At 39.2% G+C, this 25,776-nt stretch overlaps 2 protein-coding genes across 7 annotated transcripts in view; both read left to right on the plus strand.

The window, feature by feature from the left end:
- PLEKHA6 (pleckstrin homology domain containing A6) overlaps window positions 1-8,463 on the plus strand; it is a 222,197-nt gene extending 213,734 nt beyond the window's left edge. For all 6 annotated transcript variants that reach the window (XM_083359218.1, XM_083359223.1, XM_083359219.1 and 3 more), the window contains 2 exons: window positions 3,729-3,849; window positions 6,755-8,463. In XM_083359218.1, the coding sequence (XP_083215344.1) occupies window positions 3,729-3,841 (113 nt within the window). In that variant the 3' untranslated portion in view covers window positions 3,842-3,849; window positions 6,755-8,463. The remainder of the gene's footprint in view (window positions 1-3,728; window positions 3,850-6,754) is intronic.
- A 7,121-nt stretch (window positions 8,464-15,584) lies between these two features.
- On the plus strand, window positions 15,585-22,908 carry GOLT1A (golgi transport 1A; the record flags this gene model as incomplete). The annotated part of the gene is made up of 5 exons (XM_083360203.1): window positions 15,585-15,609; window positions 17,181-17,272; window positions 20,974-21,152; window positions 21,767-21,830; window positions 22,870-22,908. The coding sequence occupies 5 exons, from the start codon at window positions 15,585-15,587 to the stop codon at window positions 22,906-22,908; spliced, it is 399 nt and encodes a 132-aa protein (XP_083216329.1).
- Between the last annotated feature and the right edge of the window lie 2,868 nt (window positions 22,909-25,776).

Raw genomic sequence — 25,776 nt, forward strand, 5'->3', positions numbered from 1 at the left:
TCCCAATAAGAGCAAAGCTTTTCCTTCCATTGATGAACTTGGCTAGATATTGTTGCTTCAGCACTTAAGTGTTCTGGTATTGGACATTATGTCTATGGAGATTCTCAGTCTTCCAGGTCATAGTTATCCCAAAGATGCATCTTTGGTATATTGGACATTATAGCAAAACAAATGAACTAGAGATCTAGCCTCCAAAACAAGTTTTAATGGTTTGTTTAAATTCATTAAAATTATTTATAAAAGTTAGAAAATTGTCATAAGAAGCCAACTGTGCTGTTGTACTGTTGTGCTGTTTTTTTAGGTCAATGAGTCAAGGGGCATTTTTCCATCACTGATACCAATTTCTAGAAAATGAAAACAAATGAATTAGTCTGATTTGTTAAATGGCATATATGGTAGTAAGCCTTTGACTGAATGGCAATATCTTCTCTAATTTGTAACTCCAAAGAAAAGCAGCTCCAACTACTTATACCTTCTTACAATAGGTCAGCAGCAGACAACTTTTCTATAGAGACCTGAATATTTTTAAGACATTTTTTAAAAGGTTAAAGGAAACACTGAAGGCATTGAATATGGAATATTGTGTTATTTGCAGTGGGAATAAGGATTTTTTTTAAAAAAATAGAATCTCTGTGTTAAGCCACCCACAGGTAAATTAAAAAATTCCCACCAGATATTGTCAATATAGTGAGTTGTACACATGAGAATTACATGTAGCCCATTAACCACACACTCCCTCTGTCTTAAGGTATTTGTAAGTAACAGCATTTTTAGTGAGTTGAATACACTACATTGCTGCCAATTTTGCAGGCTGTCAGTATCTAGACTGGAGAAATGAAGGTGCTCCTTAGACATTCCTCCACCATCATTGAGCCCAGCAAGTTCATCAGTTTACTGAGGAGCTGCAGGCAATGAATAAATGAAACCAGCCATTGTGCCCAGTTTGGGAGTACATAATCATAATAAGAGTGGAGAAACATGCTCCCATCTTGTCTTACCTTTATTGCATCTGCACTTTAACATCTGGCAGCTCTGTTCACCATTACTTTTAGGGGAAGAGAAGATAAAGATCTTACTAAAGATCTTATTGCGATGACATATTTGCAATTTTCTTTGCTAAATAAAAATTGCTTACATTTAATGTGAGCTGGATTATACATACCAAGATGACTTGGGTGAAATCTTTGTGAAATTATCTGGGATCTTTTGAATTCGCAGAAACTAAGGATATGAGTAGGGGTCTCTATGGAATGAGATCCATCAACTGTAAGCTTGATCTATGCACCACATGGTTTATATGTGCATCTGGTTGGGGCATGGAGTAGCTAGATTTAAGAGGTGTTAAAGCATCTTTAAGTTATATTGTACCATTGTCTTCAAGGAAACAATAGTGCATCCCCACCTGAAGAGGCCATTTCTCAATTTTAAACAATTGGCCAATCTCTAACTATCCTTAACATGGATAGCATTTCTGCAAGTCAGGTCAGTTAATTGTTCCGACATTGACTGTGAATAGGATCATCCCCTCTCTAAAGTGGTAGGTCTGAAATCAAAGAGGGTTGCTAGACTCTCAGCTCCCTCTTAAAGGAGCAGTGAGGCTATGGCCAGTTGTCTCACTTCAGCTGATGCACAAAATTATGGTTCTTTTTTGGACCACAAGGACCTCCCATCAGTGACTTGTGCTCTCTTCATCTCAGCAATAGTGTCCTGAAATGCACTTAAAGAAGCCCCAGAAGCATCAAGTGGTCCAAAATGTAGATTTCGAGACATCCTGAAGCAGATTTATGAATGTAATATCTGCCCACATAACTTCTCTGGTTATTGATTTGCTTCCTGATTCTGTTCAAAGTGCTATTGATTACTTTTAAAGCTCTACATGGCTTGGCATCCAGTATCTGCAGAACCATTTTCACCATCAGATTTGGCCCACCCTGTGGGGAATATATTCTGAAGGTTGCCACCCTACATAAAATGAGGGATGTAAGAGTTGTGATCATGCCTTCTCAATGGCTGCCTCAACACTTTGGACTACCTCCTGCATTATATAGGAAAAAATCCACATAGTTTTCTTGCCTCAATTTGAGGACACTCACTAATCATTTCCAAGGCATGCACAAATGTGTTAAAGCTCTCTGAATAGCAGTGCAGCACAGGGCCGTTCCAGGTTTATAGCAAAGTACAATGTGAGGGCAGCAAGATAGAGGGTAGCATAATTTCCTGATGGCTCAGATGGGAAGACAGTATGACAAAGTGAGGGTATGGCAATAACCAATTGTGCACTTCATCCAAAGAAGTCATTTTTCAATCTCCTCCTGCTCTGTCTCAGTTGTATTCCTATAACAGGAGGACCAGTCATCTCTGAAGGTAGCACTTGTTTAAAGAGGCTAGAGAGCTATCCAACTTATCTTGAATGCAGGAATTATAAACTGAAAGCTTGAGGAAGGATAATAACAGTTACCCCTGTCAATCTTGAATATGTGTACATTTAAAATACATCCACTACTATGGTACACATCTAGGCAAAAGGCATTTAGGACAGTCAGCTACTCTGATATGCTTGTTCTGCATTATTGCCTTGAAACATTGCCCTGGTGGTATATTCTACCTTCTACAGTTCACTGGGAAGTTATTTTTTTTCTTGAACTGCTGCACATTGCTGTGGAAGAAGCTGTTGTGTAATTACTCTAGTTCCCTTGTAATCAGACTTGTGCCAAAACATGGAATTCTTCTTATTCAAACGGTATTTGAATACCGTATTTATTGGCGTATAACACGCACCGGCGTATAACACGCACCTCATTTTAAAAAGGAAATTTCAGGAAAAAAACTTAAATACCGCGCTGCTGTGCGGTATTTACTATGGGTCATTAACATTATATCGGCGTATAACACGCACACATCATTTGCCCCCTATTTTCAGGAAGAAAAAGTGCGTGTTATACGCTGATAAATACGGTATATAATTAAATTGCTGCACATTTTGGGTGACTCCAAAAATATGTTACTTTCCATGAATATTAATACTTAATGCACTTTATTAAATTGGCATCGATAGAATTTAATTTAGCTTTCTTCATATAGCCAGATATGGTCTGTAACAGCCCTCTCCAACTGGGAAATGGTTGGGATTCTAAACATTTTTGTCCCAACACACCACATATTTAGAGGGAGCCAAGCTGGAAAAGGTTGACCTTGTGGCCTGTATTTATACATAGTAATTATTGTGAGTCTGATCTCTGTTTATTCCGCGGGTAGATATGGTGGCCCACAATCTCAGTTAGAATTTTGGGAGAGAACTTAGAGCCTCAGAATGATTGGAACCACATCATGCATGTGGGATTTGGGGAATTATTTTTGTTTTTAGATTTTATAAATTAGTTTTCTGATGTTTCTCACCACAAAATGAGAGTGGGAAATGGGACCTTCTGTTTTAGCAATCATGGTCAAAGGGCTACCCACCAGGAACATGGGACTGCACGCCGCCCAGCTTTACTCCATAGTTTAACCTGAGCAATACTCATTGGACCTATTTGTACATAATATACTGCAGTCATTTTCTACTGCTCTGTGATTTTTGTTATTGTCTTTCCTTTTTCTTCTCTTTTAATGCATATTTGTTCAATGGATGGTATTTCTTTGCCTTTGTTTTCTCCCCCCCCTTCCCCCCACCACACACTGTCTGAAGCACCGTATATTTTTCAGGCTGTATCTCCATTTCTTGTTTTCAGCTCAATGTGCTACCCCGAGCCCTCCCACTTCCCCAGCATCCCTGACTCCACCGACCAAGTCCCTCTCGTCTGACTCATCCCAGAGCACCGACAGTCATTTTATGCGTGTCTGAACCTTAAAGTAAGCACTTTTTGTATTATACTTCCATCTCATTCATGTGCGTGTGTGAAGAAAAGAAGTGGTAAGCTTCTTTTTCAACAGAGTTTCATATTTTCACTAAGCCCACCCATCCGCCAATGTCCATTAAGCTAACCCTTTCATCTTTGCCACATAAACCCACTCTCCTCCTATGGAATGCTTGAAAAATGCCACACACCCTTTTCTGGATTTACTAGGACAAAGTAACCTAACTTCATCAGTTGTTTCACTTACTTCAATTTAGAGAAACATTACAGCAAGTATTCTAAACTGAACGCAGTGCTGTAACTTAGAGAATATTAGCTGTTGCCAAGAAGCCCTGCTTTGCATCTCATTATAATCATAAGCTCTCTAGGAGTTGCGGTGTCAGGGTGGGGAGTTACTTTGTGAGCTAATTAAAAACAGGTAATATATTCCTCTCTTTTTATTTACAGCCTTGTTAGATTCTTGAGAGTTAAAGTTGGGTGAAAGATGCACATAATGACATTATATCTAATGGAGGTGTTCAAAAACAATGAAGAGGTCCTTCAGTTCATTTAAAAGTACAAGCACAGCACTCCTGTGAAGTAGCAGGTCTTTTTCAGGCTTCACTGGCTGAACTCAACCTATTAAAACAGCTTCATCTTTAACATGATTTTCAAAGCATCCACATCAGTTTTCAGTTCCATGCAGAAGCTTAAAGAAAGGCTCACAACTTTAAAGAGATGTTGGACTCAAGCACCCAAATGTTTCAAAGCAAGTTTTATGAATCATTTTGAAAGCATGCACAATCCAGGTGTCATGTCTGAACCTATGGTTTCAAATCCAGTTCCCTGTCTGAATTATGGCAATGCTGCTACCGGTATAGAGATTTTATTTTATTTATTTATCAATTTATATGGCCACCCATCTCACAGGAAGTGACAACATTCAAAAACAATCAAATTAAAAAAGTTTTAAAATGCATAATATATACAAGAGATTAGATCAGCAAGGGACCCACCTCAAGATTTCACCAGTCCCCTGAGACTCCCAGGGCAGATGACATAGCCAGACTTTGTGGGATTACAAAGCTAATACACTTTTTTTACAAACAGAATCTATTCACAGAGATGATTAAGAATAGTATGTCTAATCTGAAAAAGTACATTCAAAGGAGAATCTAGAGCAGCGGTGTCAAACTGCTGGCCCACAGGCTGGATGCGTCACGTGGAAGCTGCGCCCACCCGATTGCCAGAAATGGCAAAACTGTCCCGATTCGTCACGTGACATCATGTGACATCGCGAGTTTGACATGTCTGATCTAGAGAGGAAAAAAGGTCCAATATTAATCTTCCCAGAATTGTATGTCCATGTTTCTGTTTGCATTTGTGAACATCTCTCATCAAGTTCTAGTTTAAGCTGCCTTCCATTCAAATGTATCTTGTCTTTACATTTCATGGATTCTCCAATCAAATCTGCTACTTATGAGCATTCAAAATAATATTGCGGTATTTTTCTGATCATGCATTAGATATAATATGGCCAAAGTATCCCATAATAATCAATTTTCAGAATTCCGGTTTTGCCATCCCACCTGTCAAATACCATTTTCAAAGACCTTCCTATGACTGCTCTAAAACATTTGACTTTGGGACATGTTGTAAAATGCCAAAAAATGGTGCAAGAAGCAGCAGAAAGCTATCTAGGTGTCTCTTACTACAAATTTGGGGAAAATGATCATCAAAAACATTCTTAGTCAAAACTGGTATCAGCCATCTTGTTATGATTTTTCTATTACTTTCAAAATGTTCATGTGTATATCAGCACACATACGCCAAACTGCCATATTTTAGACAATATAGCTACAAAAAATAAGCTGTTTTTGTTAGTTGATCTAGACCAGGGGTTTCAAACTGCCAGCCCACGGGCCAGACGCATCATCAAGAACCCACGCCCACCTCATTGCCGGCAATGGAGAAAAAGCTCCGATATGTCATGCGACGTCACGTGACATCGCGAGTTTGACATGTCTGATCTAGACTGTTCTTGACAGTTACTTCTGTCTTTGTTCATTTTTGGAAACTGAATTGAAAGATGGGGCTACCACTGACGTATTTTTTGATGCCCGAGGTCCTTCATTTAAGCTGTGACTTTATGCACATATAGCCATCCTGACAGCCCTAAGAGGGATATTTCAAGTATGAGTTCACAGGATAATACTGTCAGTCCAGCTTGGTAATGTGGAAGACAGTCCACAAATTACTAGGTTTCTGTGTTTTTAAAGACCTCGAGGATTAAATTGGGTGACAATGCTGGAATTTTGAAGCATCCAAAACAGACTTTGGCTCATACAACTCCAGTTCCGTTGAAGAGATAACAGGAGTTTAATTTCCAGTCCTTTTCCCAAGGGACAGTAAGCATTACTATTGCGGTCAGAACAGTAAGAACAGAATACTGCTCTAGTGATTCTTCTCTGTCACAAAGCTTTAATCAGAGATATAACCAAGGAGATGAGTAAACTCAGGTAGGCTTTGGAGGGTAGGTTTCTGCCCTGGCATTTCTGCCCTGGCATTTTCTACCATTTTTATTTTTAAAGGTTCAGGGAAACTAAAAGAGTACCCTTGGTTGGCTGATTTGGGAGTGACACTGGCAGAGTGGAAGAGATGTAACCAGGAGTGGTGGCAGCACTTCCTTCAAACGCTGCCTTATTCCTTCTGTGCCATGCTACTGTTCTACTGGGGCACCAAACTTGAGCTACCAATCTGGACTGACAAAGCTGAGTGACCATTCAACATGTCATCAAATACTTTACCTATGTGTCCCAAAGTACTTTAGCTATATTTATACTGCCGTCAGCAGGTTTCATCTTCAGTGATTATCACTAATTTTTTTTTAATCTCTTCTCTTCTTCCTCTGTTCTCCCCAGCACAAGCCCTGGCTGCTGTGAATGCTGTGAAGTTCCATGGAGCCACATTTTAACACATGAATTTGTCCTCTCAACTCTACTGCTTAATAATGTACATAACATAACCATTCCTATGGTTTGCCTACTATCTCCTGCGGTTGAGCTGCAGAAACATTCAGGAAGGAAAACTGCCTCTGAAGAAGACAAGTGTGCTTTGTCTTCGCTCTGGTTCTCCTCCCACTGCTGCCAAAGCTTGTACCAAAACCTCTCAGATGCCTGAAGAAGTCCCATTCTGCGAGATGGCTTCTTCCTCCCTGCAAGAGGAGTCAAGTCAAAGGACGGGTGGCTGAAGATCAGCAGAAGCATCAAATAATTTGAACTGAAAAACGAAAGCTGGTGATAGCAGGGGAATGTACAATTTCCTATCCTTAGGTAGCCATTTCCTAAATTTCTAACCTCCTTCATTACTTGCTTTTATTTTACTTTTTTTTTACTTTGAGGGAGGAGAAATATATAAAGAATAGATTGCCGTGGCAGCCAGAGACTTTATAACCACTTTATTGAATTGAACGGCGTATTTTCCCTCCTCACACTTTGTTCCCATCTGCCATTCTGATTGGCTCTAGAAACTTTAAGCTATGGAATTAAGCAACCGATGCATGGTCATGCTGCCTATACTTATGTCTACCCACTCACAAGAAGAGAAAGAAGGAAGCATCGCTGAACCTTGTGGATATGGCAAATAAAGGGAACAGAAGGTTGTCAGTGTGAAGGGGGGAAAAAAACAGAAGCAGCTTTGAAATCTGCTAATTCTTAGGAATCTTGTAATGGCTGTGATAGGCTGAAGTGTTCCCACCCCCTCACTTTTCCTAAGTTTATGAGAAAGATGGAGCAGGAAGTATGTGCAATGTACGTGGACATGTAATAGAAGTGTGGATGAAAGATACAAAGGGGAAGGATGGCCATAAAGGAGTTCAGTTTGATGGGATAAACCACTTTGTGTGTTTTAAGTTTACGGTGACTCAGAAAGGGGGCTGGTACGTGACATATGTATTCTCATATCAGAGCCAATTCAAAATAGTGCCACTCAGCTCTTGGTTCTCCAGGATATATGTTGGAGCCAGAAAGAAAGTATATGCTATGAAGATTTCGGCATAAAGAAACTAATGAAACAGCAAGTCTGCAAAAGAAATGGAAATGTGTCTGGACTTAACTGAAGCAAGCTATGAGCTGATTCCATAGTATGTATAAATCAATTCTCTCCTATGTATCATTGGAAGGAGAAAGTGAGGCTTTTTCAACTTTTGCCATTTGTAGCATTTCTCTCAACTTTAGACTAATGGAGCAACATTTACTTTGAAGTAGAATTCTCTCACTATCTCACACAGAGTGCATTTCATTCATCTCTGTCCAAGCTGGAGCTATAATAACAATCGCTTATGATCATGAACTTTAAGAGGAACTAAGCTCTTATGTCAAGAGTGCAAGACCTTCACTGTATTTACTTCTTTCAGCACCTGGAAGTTGGCAGCTTTCCCAAATGAGTCCTCAGTTTTTTCTAAACAAGTTGTGAAAATAATTCAGAAGGACAGGACAGGGGAGAGTTACTGTACATAAAAAGGACTTGGGAAATTTACTCTTGTGAAGTACAGTAAGTACCAAGTTGTCCTAACTTATATTAAACTAGATCAAAGATCTAATTTGGACCTTTTCCACACTGCAGTTGTACACTCAAAGGTTTATACATGGTAAATCCTGAATACCACTTAAAGCTAAGATGATCTCACCTGTTTAGAAATACAGTAATCAGACTTTCATTAAACCTTGTAACACTTCATAATCTGAATCCCATACTATTGAACTTGGGCACGGACAGGGCCTGTCACCCAACGTAGTGCTTTTGAAAACAATCTGTCTTATTAATAGATGAATCAAAATATAATTGGATGATCATATGGCTCATAGATTTATTTCAAAGGCTATCAATTGATCATGCCCAATATAAAGCCAACTAGAGTCGACTTTATTGAAGCAAATAAAATTGTTCTAGATCAGAATACAAAAAATCAGCTAGCTTCTTTATAATCCAGACCTAGATATTCAATGAGTTCACTGCCATGTTTTCAAAAATTCTGCATTTCTTCCCCTTCCCCCAATATTTTGCTTCTTCACAAGTACAGATAGTCCTTGACTTATGACCACAACTGAACCCAAAATTTATGTTGCTACATTTGTTAAGTGACTTTTGCCCCATTTTACAACCTTTCTTGCCACAGTTGCTAAGTAAATCACTTCAGTTGTAACTTGGTTGTTAAGTAAAAATCTGGCTTCCCCATTGACTTTCTTGTCAGAAGGTCACAAAAGGGGATCGCATGATCCTGGGACACTGCAACGGTCACAAATATGAGTCAGTTGACAATTGTCTGTATTTTGACCCCAGGGCATGGGGATGCTGCAGTGGTCGTTAAGTGTGAAAAATGGTTAGAAGTTACTTTTTTCAGGGACATTGTAAAAGGAGAAGGAAACACAATTTAAAAAAAAATCACACAGCAGTAGAAAATGGCTGTACTACAGTACCTACAAATGGATTCCATGAATACAGGTAATCGTCGACTTATGACCAGAATTGATCCCCAAATTTTTTGCCCCATTTTACAACCTTTCTTGCCAAAGTTGTTGCAGTTCTTAAGTTAGCAATATGGTTGTTAAGTGAATCTGGTTTCCCCACTGACTTTGTTTGTCAGAAGATTACAAAAGAGGTTCACATGACCTTGGGATACTGCAACCATCATAAAATATGAGTCAGTTGTCAAATGTCTGAATTTGGATCACCTGACCCATGGGGCTGCTGCAATTCTTTACCGTGATGCATGAAAAAATAGTTTGGATCCCAGCTGAAACAGAAGACGCTCGCTTTGAGCAGCACTGTTCCTTATGTTCAAACTTCTTCAAATAGTCTTGAAAATTCTCACAATTTTCCAAGGCTATCAAGAAGTCTAATTCTTTCATGGCTTTTTAGGGGTAACTTTAATATCCAAGTACCTACTTTAATCAATAGTTGACATACATTATCAATGCACATAAGTCTTTCAAATTCAAGTTTAAATAGGTATGAAATGTGATTTGCTTTGATTTTTTGTATGACAAAATGAATTAATACTCTAATTTTAAAGAGCAAAAGGTTTGCAGGGGGAAGCATCTCCACAGCATACAACTTTTTACAACAGAGAAGTGATGCCAGTGAGAAATCATTTAGGAAGAGTGAACTAAAATGGAGAGAATTCAGTACTTATAATATGCACCTTACCCTGTACCCTTTTCCCAACATATATATGATTTGGGCAACTCCCACATTTCAAAGGTTAGAGCTGTCCTCTTCAACTTCCCAGGAAAAGACAACAGCAAACCACTTCTGTTGAAAGAGAAGGCTGCAGGTGTGCATAGTCACCAGAATTTAAACTTAGGGATATCAAGTCTAGTTTGATCCCAAGAGAATAGAGTTCTATTTACAAAATGAAAAGAGCTAACTGCAGTATTACCAAATGATTCTTGGTCACCCCTGTTTGTGGTAAGGATATAGTTCTAAAGTAATAGTGCATTGGTGGAATTTGGCTGGCTCAGCAAAGTCTCTTAGCATCTATTTTGATGACTTGCTGATCCATTCTAGTCCATGTATGTTAGACTGAAGAAACATGGAGAGACCAGGCATATCAGTCCATTAGAAGGAATATTTCTCAGGCCCACACATAGTAAAAGACTTAAGCTTCAAAATTTACCTATGCTTTTGGGGAGTAAATTCCACTGAAACGGGTATGGCTTATTCCTATTAGGCTTTAATCCTCAATGTATTTATAGTAAGGCTTTCTATCCACATTGGAGTTTCTAAGCATCCATATATATGATTATCCTGTTGAAATGAATGTTCAGGAAATAGAAAGTTAACTGCACAGTATCTCTGGAAGAGTTCTGATATTGTTGTTTTTAAGAATTTGTCTACGAATCTATCTCCATGTGTATTAAAATGAATTAATGACTCAGCACCCAGAATCATCCTTCTGATCTAAGAGCTTAAGTGGTAAATGTTCCCATCTCTTGCTATGTGGAATCTAGCATTATCAGGTCCTCTATTCTGCTGCTTGCTGCAAAAGAAGTACTGCCTTGGCATGTCTAAGAGTTCAGCTTCATCCATATTTACAAGCAAAATTTTCCATCGCCCTGTCCAACAAAGATGCTGTCTCTTTTTTAATTATTTAAATGAACTTGTTGGCAACATGTAGATCAGAGAATCAGAGTTTTAGACCCTTCTCCTTTAGCAATACTGTTGACATTCCACATTAATGAAGATGATGATGATGAAAGTATTTCATTCTGCTCTTGCAGTAGCTTCTGTTAGCTCATAAAAATGTTATCCCTTCATGATCCTCTACATGCCTTAATATGTGTTTTTAAAAATTATACCGTGATATATATGTGTGTGTACATTTATATATATTATATATATATATATATAATATATATATATATATATATGGGTTTCCTTCCTCTTCTCCCTATACTAATTTCTTTTGGGCCTACTTTCTCTGTGTACAGGGCTGCTGAAGCCTGTTTTGCCACTGAGTTTCTGAAATACAGACACTGGGTGGTGTATCAAAATAATTAAAGAAAGAAATTTTAAAAGGCATATTTAAATAAATATATATTTTTCTGCTTTTTATTAAAAGCAAATTTATTTAAAATGAATGAAAGCTGTCTGTAAGGGAGTGGTGCATTTATTTCCTTGTTACTAGGTAAGCTCATGTTTTCTACACCAGGGCCTAAGCCTCAGTTGATGCAACTTGGCAATAGCTTATTTGGAACTAGCAAAGCTGAGTTAACTTAACCCTGGTGAAGTTCTGGCTTGAAAGTTATGTTGTCAGATGAATTATAGAACTGTAGCATATCAGGGACCGCAAAGATTGTCTCGCTGGTATACAGCTATCCCACTGGGATCCTTTGCAATAGAGGTGGCTTTGAAATGTTGATGCCACTTATTTTTTTCCTCCCTTTTGTTCAGATTTGTTCATTTTGGTGTCACTAGCAGAGAGAAATCCCTGCAAGATAATTGTTTTATTTTCCTCTCTTCAGTCCCAACTGCTCTCTAAGCTGCTGTATTTACCTCCGCATGTCCAATCTAGTGGGAGAAAGGTACATTTTTCAGTCGGTACGTTTTTCCTTGCTGTGATTGACCCATTCCAAATGCTAGTAGCTTAGTAGAGAGATGAAGTAAGAGCTGAGGAAAGGTCTTAGTTAGCCTATGTGAAGGATTATCTATTTAGATTTGGCCCTCTCTTAATTTAGAGAGTGGCTCCTTATTCTACCTCTTTTGAAGACTTGGAGGTAGTGGTCCTACTTGTGCAGCTGCTTGATAAACATGGCAACCATCTCAAAAGAAAACCATTCCACCAATATTTTAGGGCAGGGGTCCCCAGCCTGTGGGCCATGGCCCGCTACTGGTCCATGTCCTATTTACAACCGGGCCAAGTGAGTGGCTGGCTGGTTCTCACGTGTGTTTGCGCGTGCACAGCCCCACTCACATGAGCATCGTGGGCGCTTGGGGCCCCACTTGCGCGAGAGCTCGGAGCATCACTCTCATGAGTGTCACAGGGGCTCTCGACCCCACTTGCGCAAACAATGGGTGCTCATGCACACTCCTGTACCTCCCACAAAATTATCCTCTCTTTCCCCCCTCCCCCCTTCCGGGCCACCACCCTGGAAAGGTTGGAGAACTCTATTTTAGGGTATAGAGGGCAATGTAAAGATGGTGTTACATTTTGGAATCTCAGCTCAGCTCAGCTGATTTTTTTCTTTCAGGGAAGTGCAAATCCCTTCTCAAATCACCTTTTCTCCTTTCCTACATATAAAACAGGCACTTTTTTTGCTATTATGGAAAGCATTAAAGTGATATGAATAACATCAAAAAGCATTCTCTTATCCTTCTCAAGCCCTCTGTTCAATTCATAGCAAGGTAGGATTGTAACTGATTATTGCCAATGTCAGTTTAAGCATTCTGAGGCTTTTAATCAATATTTCTCAACCTTGGTAGCTTGTAGATGTGTGAAGTTCAACTTTCTGAATTTCCCAGCCAGCAGAGCTGGCTTTCCAGTATCTGACTAGAGAATTCTGGGAGCTGAAGTCCATGAGTCTTTCACCTGCCAAGGCTGAGAAACATTGCTCTAAGTTCTCAGCAGAGCACATTTAGGTCACAGTTTTGCAGTATTGTAGAACTCTGTTTTTAACATGTTTTATTTTTTGCATACATGTGCATGTGTGTTCCTTTCTAATAAAATGTTCATATACCAGCAGCACCTGCAACCAATAAATACTGCATTATTTATGCACATTATTTGGAGAGAGAAAAACTTGTGTTAGATGTTAAAATTATCAAAGAAGCAATGTGATGTTGATGTCTTTCTTTCTTTTTCTTTCTTTTTGTATAAAAGTGACCTTAGATTATGACAATTATAAAAATTAGCTGTTCTGTGATTGAAAACAATATGTTGGTGACTTGGGGGTTCTTCACACCAAACCGAGGGATAATCTTTCCATAATTAAATCCACAGTGGCTTACTTAATATTATTTCCTGCAACATTTGTTCTAGGTGTAGTTACTTTAAAAGGTCCTCCCGCTCGAAACAAAAAAAATAATAATAATACCAACACACGCAAGAAAAACAAAACAAAATAAATGCATTTGTACCTTGCAAGTTTGTATAAAGCAAATAAATAAAAAATGGATGGTTTATAACGAGACTGTGTGTGCTTCCCTTTTTTTAATATGGAAGTGTTAAGACCTAGGAAAAGGCGGGATAGAAAGGTATACTGTACAGTTGTCCTCAGAGTGTACTGTTCTCTATATTTCTATATATTTCAGCTGAATATGTATAGCTACGTTTATTTACTATTGGATTTTTTTTCGCTCACTGCAGTTGAGGGACTCTTGGAGGCTTACATCTCCATGGTACAGATGCATAACGATAAAGAATAAACTGTCCCCCCCTAATAAACCACCAATAAAGTCATAAAATGAGCACGAAGGAATATAGATCATGGGTTTTCATCTCTTAATGATATGCCAGTAAATACATATATAGTTGCACTCACAATAAATCCTATCAGTATTCAAGGATGAGAGCCTCCTTGAGTACCATAGCTAAATGTAGAAACCATACTTTATCTGTTATCAAGGAAGTGAGGCTCTGAAGTTAAATTAATAAATTTATCATCCTATAGTACAGTTTTTACTCAAATATATCTAGTAATAACATATGAAATTAATACAAGAAACCATTTTTAGAAACAGTTATGAGTATACATTTCATGTATATCATGTTCTGCATGAGTCATTTGTTTTCCTGCATTAGCTATTTAGTAAGTATTAATATGATGCATCTTCTTCCCTATAAAAAATATGTTGTGTGACTCACACGTAGATGACGTAGATGTCCCTGGTCATTTAATTATTTGTATAATGATGGTTTGTGCTGATTGCCAGGTCAAAAACTGAAACTTATTTTTTTATAACAATATATCTGTGTACTAAAAGGAAATGCTCTGAAGTACATTGAAGAGAAAAAAATTGTGATATTTATAAGGAAGAGAGGAAAAATAGTAAAATGCTAACATGAAACAATTTCTATCAGATAATCAAAATCTCAATATCCCATCTTGTTCCCTAGTTTAAAAAAAAGGCTTTTTCTGGTGTTTACTTGTTCCTTGTTTTATGAGGACTCCCTTCCTAAAATATGCATTTGCAACTGCTATCTAGCAATTTATCATTCATTGGATTGTACATTTAATTTTTATTTTTTAATAAAAGAAATAATGATTCACAAAAAGTTAGACAAAAGAAAATATAGATTTGTATTAAAGTGGCATATACTACTTATGGGCATAGAATCACATTTAGAAATTGAAATTCCACTTAAATATCACAACAGGGACCAATTGGTTGTTACTCTATATCTCAGGTTTTGCTTTCTCTGGCTGGTTGGTTGGTTGGTTGGTTTATTTATGTGTCCCACCATTATTATTTTACAAATAACTCAAGTCGTGAACAAATCCAAGCCAACTTCCTCCTCCTATTTTTCCCCACAACAACCCTGTGAGGTAGTTTGAGCTGAGAGAATGTGACTGGCCCAAAGTCACCCAATTAGCTTTTATGTTTCATATTACACTGATAGCCTGTCAGGCAGAGGTCACTTTTAAAGGAGAATCTGTCTTCTGATAAACATTCTGTCAGAGAAGCTTTTCTCAACCTTACCAACTTTAAACTCTATAGACTTCAACTTCAAGAATTCCCCAGCCAGCACTGAAGTCCTCAGGGGTTAAAGTTGCCATGATTGAGAAACACTATATTAGATGATAGTCCTCTGCAAGGTAGGATCCAAACCATCCTACAGCTTGGAAGTAATGATAAGAGGTCTTGAAGGAAAACAAAAACAAAGCCAGGGCTAATGGGATGGTGAGGGGAGTACTCAATATATTAAACCATACAAATACTTGCACAAGTAGTGTTACTTTTTGCAGGATTATTCTGGAAATGCCTTGTTAAGCAGAGCTACAGGCAGTTACTAGGTGCCACTATCTATTTCCTTTTCAAGATCCAGGATACAGGAAATACAAACTATATGATTGTAACAACACTGCTCACCTTTTAAGATCTATAATGGTAGTTCAATGAAGTATCCATTGCACAGAGGTTAATAATTTGCAGGATGATGCAGTAAGGGCTAAAGGTCTTTCCAAGGTTCACTAACTGAGAAATACATGGAGGTCTTGACAGCCAATCCTTTCTAAGCCTTCAGCAGCAAATATGTTGGAAATTACAGAACTTCAGAGTGAGTATGAACTTAGCAGATAGGGTTTTGTTATCATATTTCAGCAATATGTCATTGGTTTCACTCTGAAATTATAATCAAAGTTAATCTGTTTGAAAGCTCAGACCTCTTTAAAATTGTGTTACAATTGATTGCTCTATTGGCACATTTATTACAAATTTGCTTATGGGAAACAATCTAAGTAAATCTACTTGCTTCTGGTCCCAGGGGACAAGTCAGATAACTTCACAGTATTTCTAATTGGCACTGGTGATCTCTCAGCAGTGTGATTTAGTCTAACCTGAAATGTGTTCCTAAGAAGATGCTGTAGGGCAGGGGTGTCAAACTCAATTTTATTGAGGGCCGCATCAGCATTGCGGTTGCCCTCGGGGCCGGGTGGGTATGGCCAGGGTGGGCGTGGCCTACTGGGTGGGCGTGGCTAGAGTGCATATGGCCTACTGGGTGGGCATGTTCAGCTCTACCTCGTTCGCATCAAGGGTGCCTATGGGGGCCTGGGCAGGAGTGGGACAGATCTGACGGTCTCTGGCAGAAGGAGGGTCTCTGGGCCAGGGCCAAGGCAGTGGGGGCCATTCCCTCACTGTTTCCAGGATGGCTTTGCAGGCCACATGAAATCACTTCATGGGCCGGATCCAGCCCCCGGGCCTTGTGTTTGACATGTCTGCTGTAGGGTCATAACCAACAGACATTTTATTGTTGTTAGTTGCGAAGTTATGTCCGACCCATCGCGACCCCATGGACAAGTCCTCTACCATCTTCTGGAGTCCATTTAAGCTCATGCCTACTGCTTCAGTGACTCAGACTGTATTAAATGGTCACCCAAAAATAATCCTCTCACAATTGCTAATAATATGTATGTCAGCTGTGGCTAACTAGAAATTCTGAGTGTTGTAGTCCAATACAACTACAGGTTACCACCAGGTTGAGCAAAGCTAAGGTAAACTAATTTAAGTGTGAAGCAATGTGAGAAGCAAAACCATGCACTGATGTTGATTCACACCAGAAATATTTCAAGATGCTTAAAAGGAGTTTCTCTGAGTAAAAGAAAACCAGTAACAAGAAAGGTTTATTAAGATTCCTCATTCCAAACTTAGTAATTAAAGTTGGTTCATTTTGGATCTGCACCACATTAGAAGCTGGTTTCAAAGATACAACTGATATGCCTACGGGATCAAGTTTTCTGGTTGAAAAGGTATTGGAAAGATGTGAAAGAAACTGATCTACTGTATATCCTATAACGGCTAGACAAATGAAAAAAAAATCTTATGCCTAAAGACTTTAGGGACAGAAATTAGAATGAGAGAGATGAAGGATGTCATCTAACCTGAATCATCAGAGGAATAGAATGAAATTTGGCCGATGTCAAAAAATTCAAACAAGGTTGAATTTTATGTTGAGGCCACTACTGTACTTCAGTCTTTTATTTTAACCTGCAATGAGCCAGCAGTCCTTCAGCTATCCCAAGCACCAAAATCTTTTCCTTCTGCTAAATTTCATGTGATCCTGGCTAACTTCAATTAGCTGATCCCTTAAGATTGCTGTGATTTTGATGGTACCAATTTCATCTATTGTAGAAATTGGTGCTGGGCTTGTTGGCTTTGGGATATTCTTCCTCCTGTTTGGTATATTGTTGTACATGGATTCGGTGCTTCTGGCCTTTGGAAATGTAAGTTTTTTTAAAGTATCAAATGTTTTGTGCAAAAAGAAATAATAAGCAGTGAGTATGATAAGGGACGGGGTGGCTCAGTGGGTTAGGACACTGAGCTTGTCGATCAGAAGATCGGCAGTTTGGCGGGTCAAATCCCGAGTGCTACGTAGCAGAGTGAGCGCCTGTTACTCATCCCAGCTTCTGCCAAACTAGCAGTTTGAAAGCACGTAAAAATGCAAGTAGAAAAATAGGGACCACTACAGTGGGAAGGTAACAGTGTTCCGTGTGCCTTTGGCATCTAGTCATGCTGGCCACATGACCACGGAGATGTCCTCGGACAAATGCTGGCTCTTCGGCTTTGAAACAGAGATGAGCACCGGCCCCTAGAGTCGGAAACGACTAGCACACATGTGTGTGGGAACCTTTAAATTTACCTTTTATGATAAAATAATAGGTGGATTTATTTTAAAAAACTTTCAATTTTGCTGAGCCTGCTTTACAAGAACTTGCACTCATATATTTTTATGCTTTAAGGATAAGTGCATTTATTTATAAACTGATTTTTTAATCAGTCAGGCCCATGAGCTTTGACTGCCAGATCAGAATTAGCCATTTTAACCCATTAAATTGTGCATGGTTTAATAAATATATATAAAAATGTAAGAATGGCTGCAGGGTGACACTGTTCCAAAACAAAGAACACATGTAGCTTCCCATATCAATCATCATTCAGCATCTGTTGCCATGGTGGCTGACTTGAAGAAGAAAAGGCAGATTCTAGAGGTAAGCATCAGAAATAGGACACTGAACTGTGAACTAGACTGGTGGGGAAAGTGGGGAGAGAATTCTGGTGCAACAAAAAGTTTTCACATCCACCCTACATAAACAGAGAAAATGTTACTTCATCCATCCATTCATGAATCAATTTCTGCAGGAAAAAATAAATGCATTTTCTGGCATTTTGCGTATTGGTTGATCTCCACCTAAGAGAAGGGCAAAAATCATAAAAGTCTCGTCAACTTCATCCCAGCTCTCTTCTCTTCTCTTCTCTTCTCTTCTCTTCTCTTCTCTTCTCTTCTCTTCTCTTCTCTTCTCTTCTCTTCTCTTCTCTTCTCTTCTCTTCTCTTCTCTTCCCTTCCCTTCCCTTCCCTTCCCTTCCCTTCCCTTCCCTACTCTACACTACACTACACTACACTACACTACACTACACTACTCTACTCTACTCTACTCTACTCTACTTGGAGTGGGAATAGCATTCAAATATTCCCATCTCAGATCAATTCAATTGCACTTTAAGGTAGCATTAGCAGATATACATTTCTAGTAGACTTATTTATTTGAATTCTTTTTTTAAATGAACTGTTGCTATACAGTGGTACCTGTGAAGCTGTCATGCCAAATTTACTCTTTAAAATGATTTTTTAAAAATAGAAAAAAATACAACCAATGTTCTCTTTCCTATTCAACAATATAAGATAGTTTGGTCAAACAGAATATAAAATTGGGCCCAACTATATATAGCCATTGTGGCAAACCTATGGCACGAGTGCCACAGATGGCACTCACAGCCCGCTCTCTTGGCAGGCACACCATAGCCCCAGTCCTAGCCCTTCAGCTGGGTTTTATAAAACCTTTTCATAAGTAACTACCCTCCTAACCATACCCAAGCACTCCAAAATCATGGGCAATGGCCATTTTGTTCTATGAGTTCATGGTGACCTAATCCTAACCCTAGTTGAATTTTTTCTCCAATCGGATTTTCCCATGTATTTATCCAGGAAACATAGAGAGGCCAGGCTAGACAAGAAAGTACCCTCCTAACCATACCCAAGCACTCCGAATTCATTGGCAATGTCCATTTTGCTCTATGAGTTCATGGTGACCTAACCCTAACCCTTAGTGGAATTTTCCTCCAATGGGATTTTCCCATGTATTTTACCAGGAAACATAGATAGAGCAGCCAAGAAAACTAAGTGCCCTCCTAACCATACCCAAGAACTCCGAATTCATTGGCAATGTCCATTTTGCTCTATGAGTTCATGGTGACCTAACCCTAACCCTTAGTGGAATTTTCCTCCAATGGGATTTTCCCATGTATTTTACCAGGAAACATAGATAGAGCAGCCAAGAAAACTAAGTGCCCTCCTAACCATACCCAAGAACTCCGAATTCATTGGCAATGTCCATTTTGCTCTATGAGTTCATGGTGGCCTAACCCTAACCCTAAGTGGAATTTTCCTAAAATGGGATTTTCCCATGTATTCTACCAGGGAATATAGATAGGGCAGCCAAGAGAAGTAAATGCCCTCCTAACCATACCCAAGAACTCCGAATTCATTGGCGATGTCCATTTTGCTCTATGAGTTCATTGTGACCTAACCCTAAGTGGAATTTTTCTCCTATGGGATTTTCCCATGTATTTTACCAGGAAACATAGGGCAGGCTAGAAAAGTAAGTACCCTCCTAACCAGAGCTTGTTTTCTCATAGAACGCTCAGAACGGAGTTCCGGCACCTTTTTTGGATGGAACCTTGTAGGGTAGGCAAGGCGGGTTGTATGACATGTGTGAGTTCTGGCACCTTTTTCTTTTACAAAAAAGCACTGCTCCTAACCAAACCCAAGCACTCCAAATTCATTGGTGTTGTCCATTTTGTTCTATGAGTTCATGGTGACCTAACCCTTACCCTAAGTGGAATTTTCCTCCTATGGGATTTTCCTATGTATTTTACTAGGGAACATTGATAGAGCAGCTTAGAAAAGTAAGTCCCCTCCTAACCATACCCAAGCACTCTGAATTATATGGCGATGTCCATTTTTCTCTTTGAATTCATTGTGACCTAACCCTAACCCTAAGTGGAATTTTCCTCCAATGTGATTTTCCCATGCATTTATCCAGGAAACATAGATAGGGCAGGCTAGAAAAGTAAGTGCCCTCCAAACCATACCCTAGCACTCTGAATTCATTGGCGGTGTCCATTTTTCTCTAAGAGTTCATGGTGACCTAACCCTAACCCTAAGTGGAATTTTCCTCCAATGGTATTTTCCCATGTATTTTACCAGGAAACATAGATAGGGCAGGCTAGAAAAGTAAGTGCCCTCCAAACCATACCCAAGCATTCTTAATTTGTTGGCAATGTCCATTTTGCTCTCCGAGTTCATGGTTTCCTAATTCTAAGTCTAAGTCCGTGGTGACGAACCTATGGGACATGTGCCCTAGGTGGCACCCAGAATCCTGTCTGTGGGCTCGCGTGCCATTGCCCCAGTCTTAGGCCTTCAGCTGGCTTTTATAAACCTTTTCGCTTTAGGCCTCTGCCACCATGTGCAAAAAAAAAAGGTTCAATCAATCAATCAATCAATTTCCACTTCTCATGGGAAAAAGAAAGATTTTGCAAAGTTGGAATTAATTGATTGAACATTTTAGTCCCACTCAGTCTGCCATTACCAGCGCAACCACACCCACCCAATGAGCCATGCCCACCCAATTGGCCACAGCCACCCAATGGGCCACACCCACCCAACGGGCCATGCCCACCTGGTACACAACAATACATTAGTGGGTTTTGGGTTGCAGTTTGGGCACTCAGTCTCTAAAAGGTTCACCATCACTGATATATAGGATTCAGCTTCCATTATTTTTTTTCATAAAATACTGTATTGTATAAAGATTGCTATTCTGGCTACATTCCAGTGAATCCTGAAATCTATTCTTTGCTTCCTTAGATCTTGTTCCTGTGTGGCTTGGCTGTTATAATTGGACTAAGAAGAACTTTTGGATTCTTTTTCCAAAAGGAGAAACTTAAGGGAACCAGTTTCTTTCTAGGAGGCATAATCATTGTTCTGCTTCGGTGGCCTCTACTAGGCATGCTGCTAGAAACCTATGGTTTCATTAATCTCTTCAGGTGATCAATCCTCCTAAACCATTGCATTTTTATAGGAAATCATGTATGTGAAAGTTTTGGGTTGTACTAATTGTCTGAGCTTGGTTTTCAGTCAAAAGAATGGAGTGGAAGTAACAGTTACTGGAAGAAGAACAGGGATTGTAAAGGAGAGCTGTTTGTTCTCTAGCCATGAATATTGGGCATTGAGGGCCCACAGTGCCACCTTCAGGGTTGCCAATTAACCCAAAAGAACGCTACAAAAGATGAGGGATATCTGAAAAAAGTAGGAAAAATAATAATCTGCAAATGTAAAACCAAGCTCTAAGAATTTATGTAATCCAATCTGGAACTACATATATTCTGTAACATTATACATAATCAAACCCATATTATTTGTGAATTTGATAGCTTCTCTGTCTTAATCAATTGGGGTTGGTGTTTTTATTTTTAAATATACATTGTGCTTATATTGTCTTTTAATTCTGATAGCTGCCCAGAATCATGTTGGTGGGATAGGGGTGGGTAGTTTTAACTTTCGACAAAAAATATTAATAGTGTCACATCTGATTTTGATCTCAAGTTCATTTGCAGTTGATTATTTTCATCAGTAATTAACTTTTTTCTTTTTTCTTTAGGAGCTTTTTCCCAATTGCTTTTGGATTTCTGGGATCACTGGTGAACGTCTCATTTTTGAACAAGGTAATGAAAAGCTGGGGTGATCCCATGAGAAACAGGATTGGGGTGAACAAAGTGCTGCACCCTCTAAGCCAGGGGTCTGCAACCTTGACAACTTTAAGACTTGTGGACCTCAGCTCCCAGAATTCCTCAGCCAGCTGGCTGAGGAATTCTGGGAGCTGAGGTCCACAAGTCTTAAAGTTGTCAAGGTTGCAGACCCCTGGTCTAAGCAGCCTGCCCTCTTGCATGCCCCCCTGCTGACATATTGTCTATGTCTTTAGCTTCTTTAGTTGAGGACTCTGGGAGATTCATTCCAACACATCTGGATAGAGATCATTGAGCAAAGTTGGCCTTAAAAGTACAGTAGGAAACATTACTGAAACAGTCACTCATGCCCTGGTCACTCCATAAGCTGACTACAGCAATGTATTCTATGTCGGTCTGCCCTTGAAGATTATCTGTAAACTTCAACTAGTCTGGAATGCAGCACCATGGGTAGCCAAGGGCATGCCTCAATATGCTCATGTAACACTTCTGCTTTGTGAGCTGTACTGGTTGCAAGTTTGCTTCCAGATGTGCAGGTGCTGGTTACTTGAGATAGGCACAATATTGTGCCTCTCTCCCACAATATTGGACTAGCCAATTCAGTCTGGCACAGTTGGCAGATTATGAGTTCCTTCAATTAAGCTATGTACTCTATGCAGACCCCAGAGGGGCACCTTCTCTTTTGCAGCATCTGCCTTTTGGAATGAGGTTCCCCCTAAGATTGAATGGTTCCCACTCTGCTGGTGTTTTGAAAGGGCCTCAAGAACTTGCTCATAATGCTGGTGGAGATGAATTCACAACTTTATGTTTATCATTGATGGTTCACTAACATAAACCCAGTACCATTCAATATCATTCCCACTGGAAACAATGATCTTAGGAGTGTGATCATTAATTGAATCAAGTTTAATCTGTCATATATCTTTGTTCTTGTATCCTAGTTGCTGTAATTTTCATTCCATCATATAATTCTTTATAATATTATTAGTAAAATAATTAGTAATTTTTCTTGTTGCAGTTCTTTCAGAAATTTGGAGACACCAGCTCTGCAGTGTAACTTGAATGAATGACTTGTTACCAGAGACAACTTCCCTTCTTACAAGCCCAGACACTTTTTAGGAATAGCCTGCTACCTCAATAGTGCATGTTATTTAGTGCTGATTTAAATACTACATATGATCACTTTCAGAAATGTATAGGGTAAATGGTAGAATTATTCCTTGTAAAAAGTGTATTTCTAATGGGGTTTCCACAGGGCTTTTTTTTCTCATAGAACGCTCAGAATGGAGTTCCGGCACCTTTTTTGGATGGAACCTTGTAGGATAGGCAAGGTGGGTTGTATGACATGTGTGAGTTCCGGCACCTTTTTCTTTTACAAAAAAAGCACTGGGTTTCCACCTTTTGATGCTGGTTTATACACACTCGATTGTGACTAGGCTGCATCTTTTAAATATACAAAAACACACCTCAATGATCTTCGATACCTGGAAGTATGACACATTGTGTCACAAGGATGTGACAGCAATACATCCAGCATTTAGGACATGTCAACTTGTTTGCAGAAATATATCTGAATGGGATCTTCAATATTCAAGCAATTGCAGTGAAGTGGGAAAATGCTTGTTTGTTTCGCTGGATGTGATGCATCAGTGCCAATTTCATCCTATTTATAGACTGGTCAAACAAATTCTGCACGTTTTTGAAGCACAATGACAAAAATGAGCAAATCAGTTTGCTAAAACTAATGGTGGTTGAATGTAGACATTCCATTTTGGAGTTTGGGGTTTAGCAGGAGCCAGTGTTAGAAAGTAGTTTTACAAATGCCACAATTGTTAAGCAAACCAAGGTTTGCCATGGGCCAATTTTCCTGAAAATTGGAAGTAAATGCTGGCTTTTGGCAAAGCCATTGTAAAACACAGTCACATGACTAGGGGACACTGCAAATGGCTGCAGATGTGGCCCAGACGCCAAGGACCCAATGTGCAGTAATGTGATTGGGGGAGTGATTGGGAGAACTTTGAATCGAGGTTGTAAGATCCCCACACACACATGGAAGTCTATTGGAACTTTGATCAATCATAAGTCAAGGACTACTTATACCCTAATCTTGGAATGACCAAGGGGGGAAAAAACTACACTCTACTAACACTGGAAGGGCAAGTAACTGTTTATAAACAGCTAGCAAATCCCAAGCTTACTAGCACTGCTGCTATTTCCTGGCTGAGTAATGAAACATTTGCAAACAACTTCGGGAGAAGGGCGGTATACAAATTAAATTTATAAATAACAAATAAATAATAAACTAAGAGCATCAAGGACTCCACAAATCTAACTAGGAAACTAAAAAGAAAATAACTAATAGAAAAGCCTTCCTTTTATCTAAACTACAGGGAGAAGGAGAATGGGAAACAGTAAGATCCCTTTCTCTCTTAAAATATAAAGTTCCCATGTATTAATAATAGGCCAAGTGAGGAACCAACACAGAGACAGAATATGAAGAATCTTTTCTCCTCACCCCCCCCCCACCCCGGTCTCCTCTTCCCCATGCATTAGCAATAAAAATTGGCTCATGGATGCAGTGAGCAGTCTCCAGCAGTACCACCCCAAGGCCAGTAATCTATCTCATCTTCAGTTCTTAACAATCTCCATCCAAAAGAGACAAAAGAATAAAAGAAGGGGAGAGCTTGGACAGATAAAATTAGAAATAGTCATTTAGTATAATTTTTTTTTAAAGTAGAGTATAATGGAACATTTAAATATGTCCATTTCCCTGACATATTTTTGCTATTCTTTTTTCTGTAGGCAAGTTCAATGAGAAAATGTAGGGATACAAATATTATTTGGGGTTTCCTGTTTCAAATTTTATGACAAAAATGATGCAGGGGACAGTTTTTGTATAATGTACATTTTGCAATACATTCTATGTATCAACACAATATTTGATCTCCAGTGCAACTTTGTGATCTTTGATAATTTGAGCCAGCAGTGTGCTGCAGCTGCCAAAAAAGCCAACACAGTGCTAGGCTGCATTAACAGAGGGATAGAATCAAGATCAAGTGAAGTACTAATACCACTTTACAATGCTTCAGTAAGGCCACACCTGGAATACTGCATCCAGTTTTGGTCACCACGATGTAAAAAAGATGTCGAGAGTCTAGAAAGGGTACAGAGAAGATCAACCAAGATGATTGGGGGACTGGAGGCTAAAACATATAGGGAACGGTTGCTGGAATTGGGTATGTCTAGTTTAATGAAGAGAAGGGGGAGGGGTGACATGATAGCAGTGTTCCAATATCTCAGGGGCTGCCACAAAGAAGAGGGAGTCAAGCTATTCTCCAAAGCACCTGAAAGCAGAACAAGAAGCAATGGATGGAAACTAGTCAAGGAGAGAAGCAACCTAGAACTAAGGAGAAACTTCCTGACAGTTAGAACAATTAACCAGTGGAACAACCTGCCTCCAGAAGTGGTGAATGCTCCAACACTGGAAGTTTTTAAGAAGAGACTGGACAGCGATTTGCCTGAAATGGTATAGGGTTTCCTGCCTGAGCAGGGGGTTGGACTAGATGACCTCCAAGGTCCCTTCCAACTTATTATTATTATATGAACTGAGTGGAACTGAAAAAGCTTCTTGGACAAGAGGCGAAACATTTTCAACGAAAAACCCAAGAAAGTCCAGTTGCCTTTTGAAAAGTACCTTTGAGACAACCATGAGGTGGATGGTTGAGAATGTCCATAGACTCTGATACAAATGTTTTTCATTTTTAACAACGCTAAATTGTAAAAGTAAATTAATTAAATGACATCTCAATCTCTGTATGTGTTAGCTCACAAGACAACTAATAGTTCCAGAAAGGCAATCTCCAAGTCAAGCCTGTTTTGTTTTCTTCCCAATAAAGGGAATACTTAGTGGTCAAAAGTGTAAAGA

This window comes from Vipera ursinii, assembly GCF_947247035.1.
Source record: "Vipera ursinii genome assembly, chromosome: 3".
Lineage (NCBI taxonomy): Eukaryota > Metazoa > Chordata > Lepidosauria > Squamata > Viperidae > Vipera > Vipera ursinii.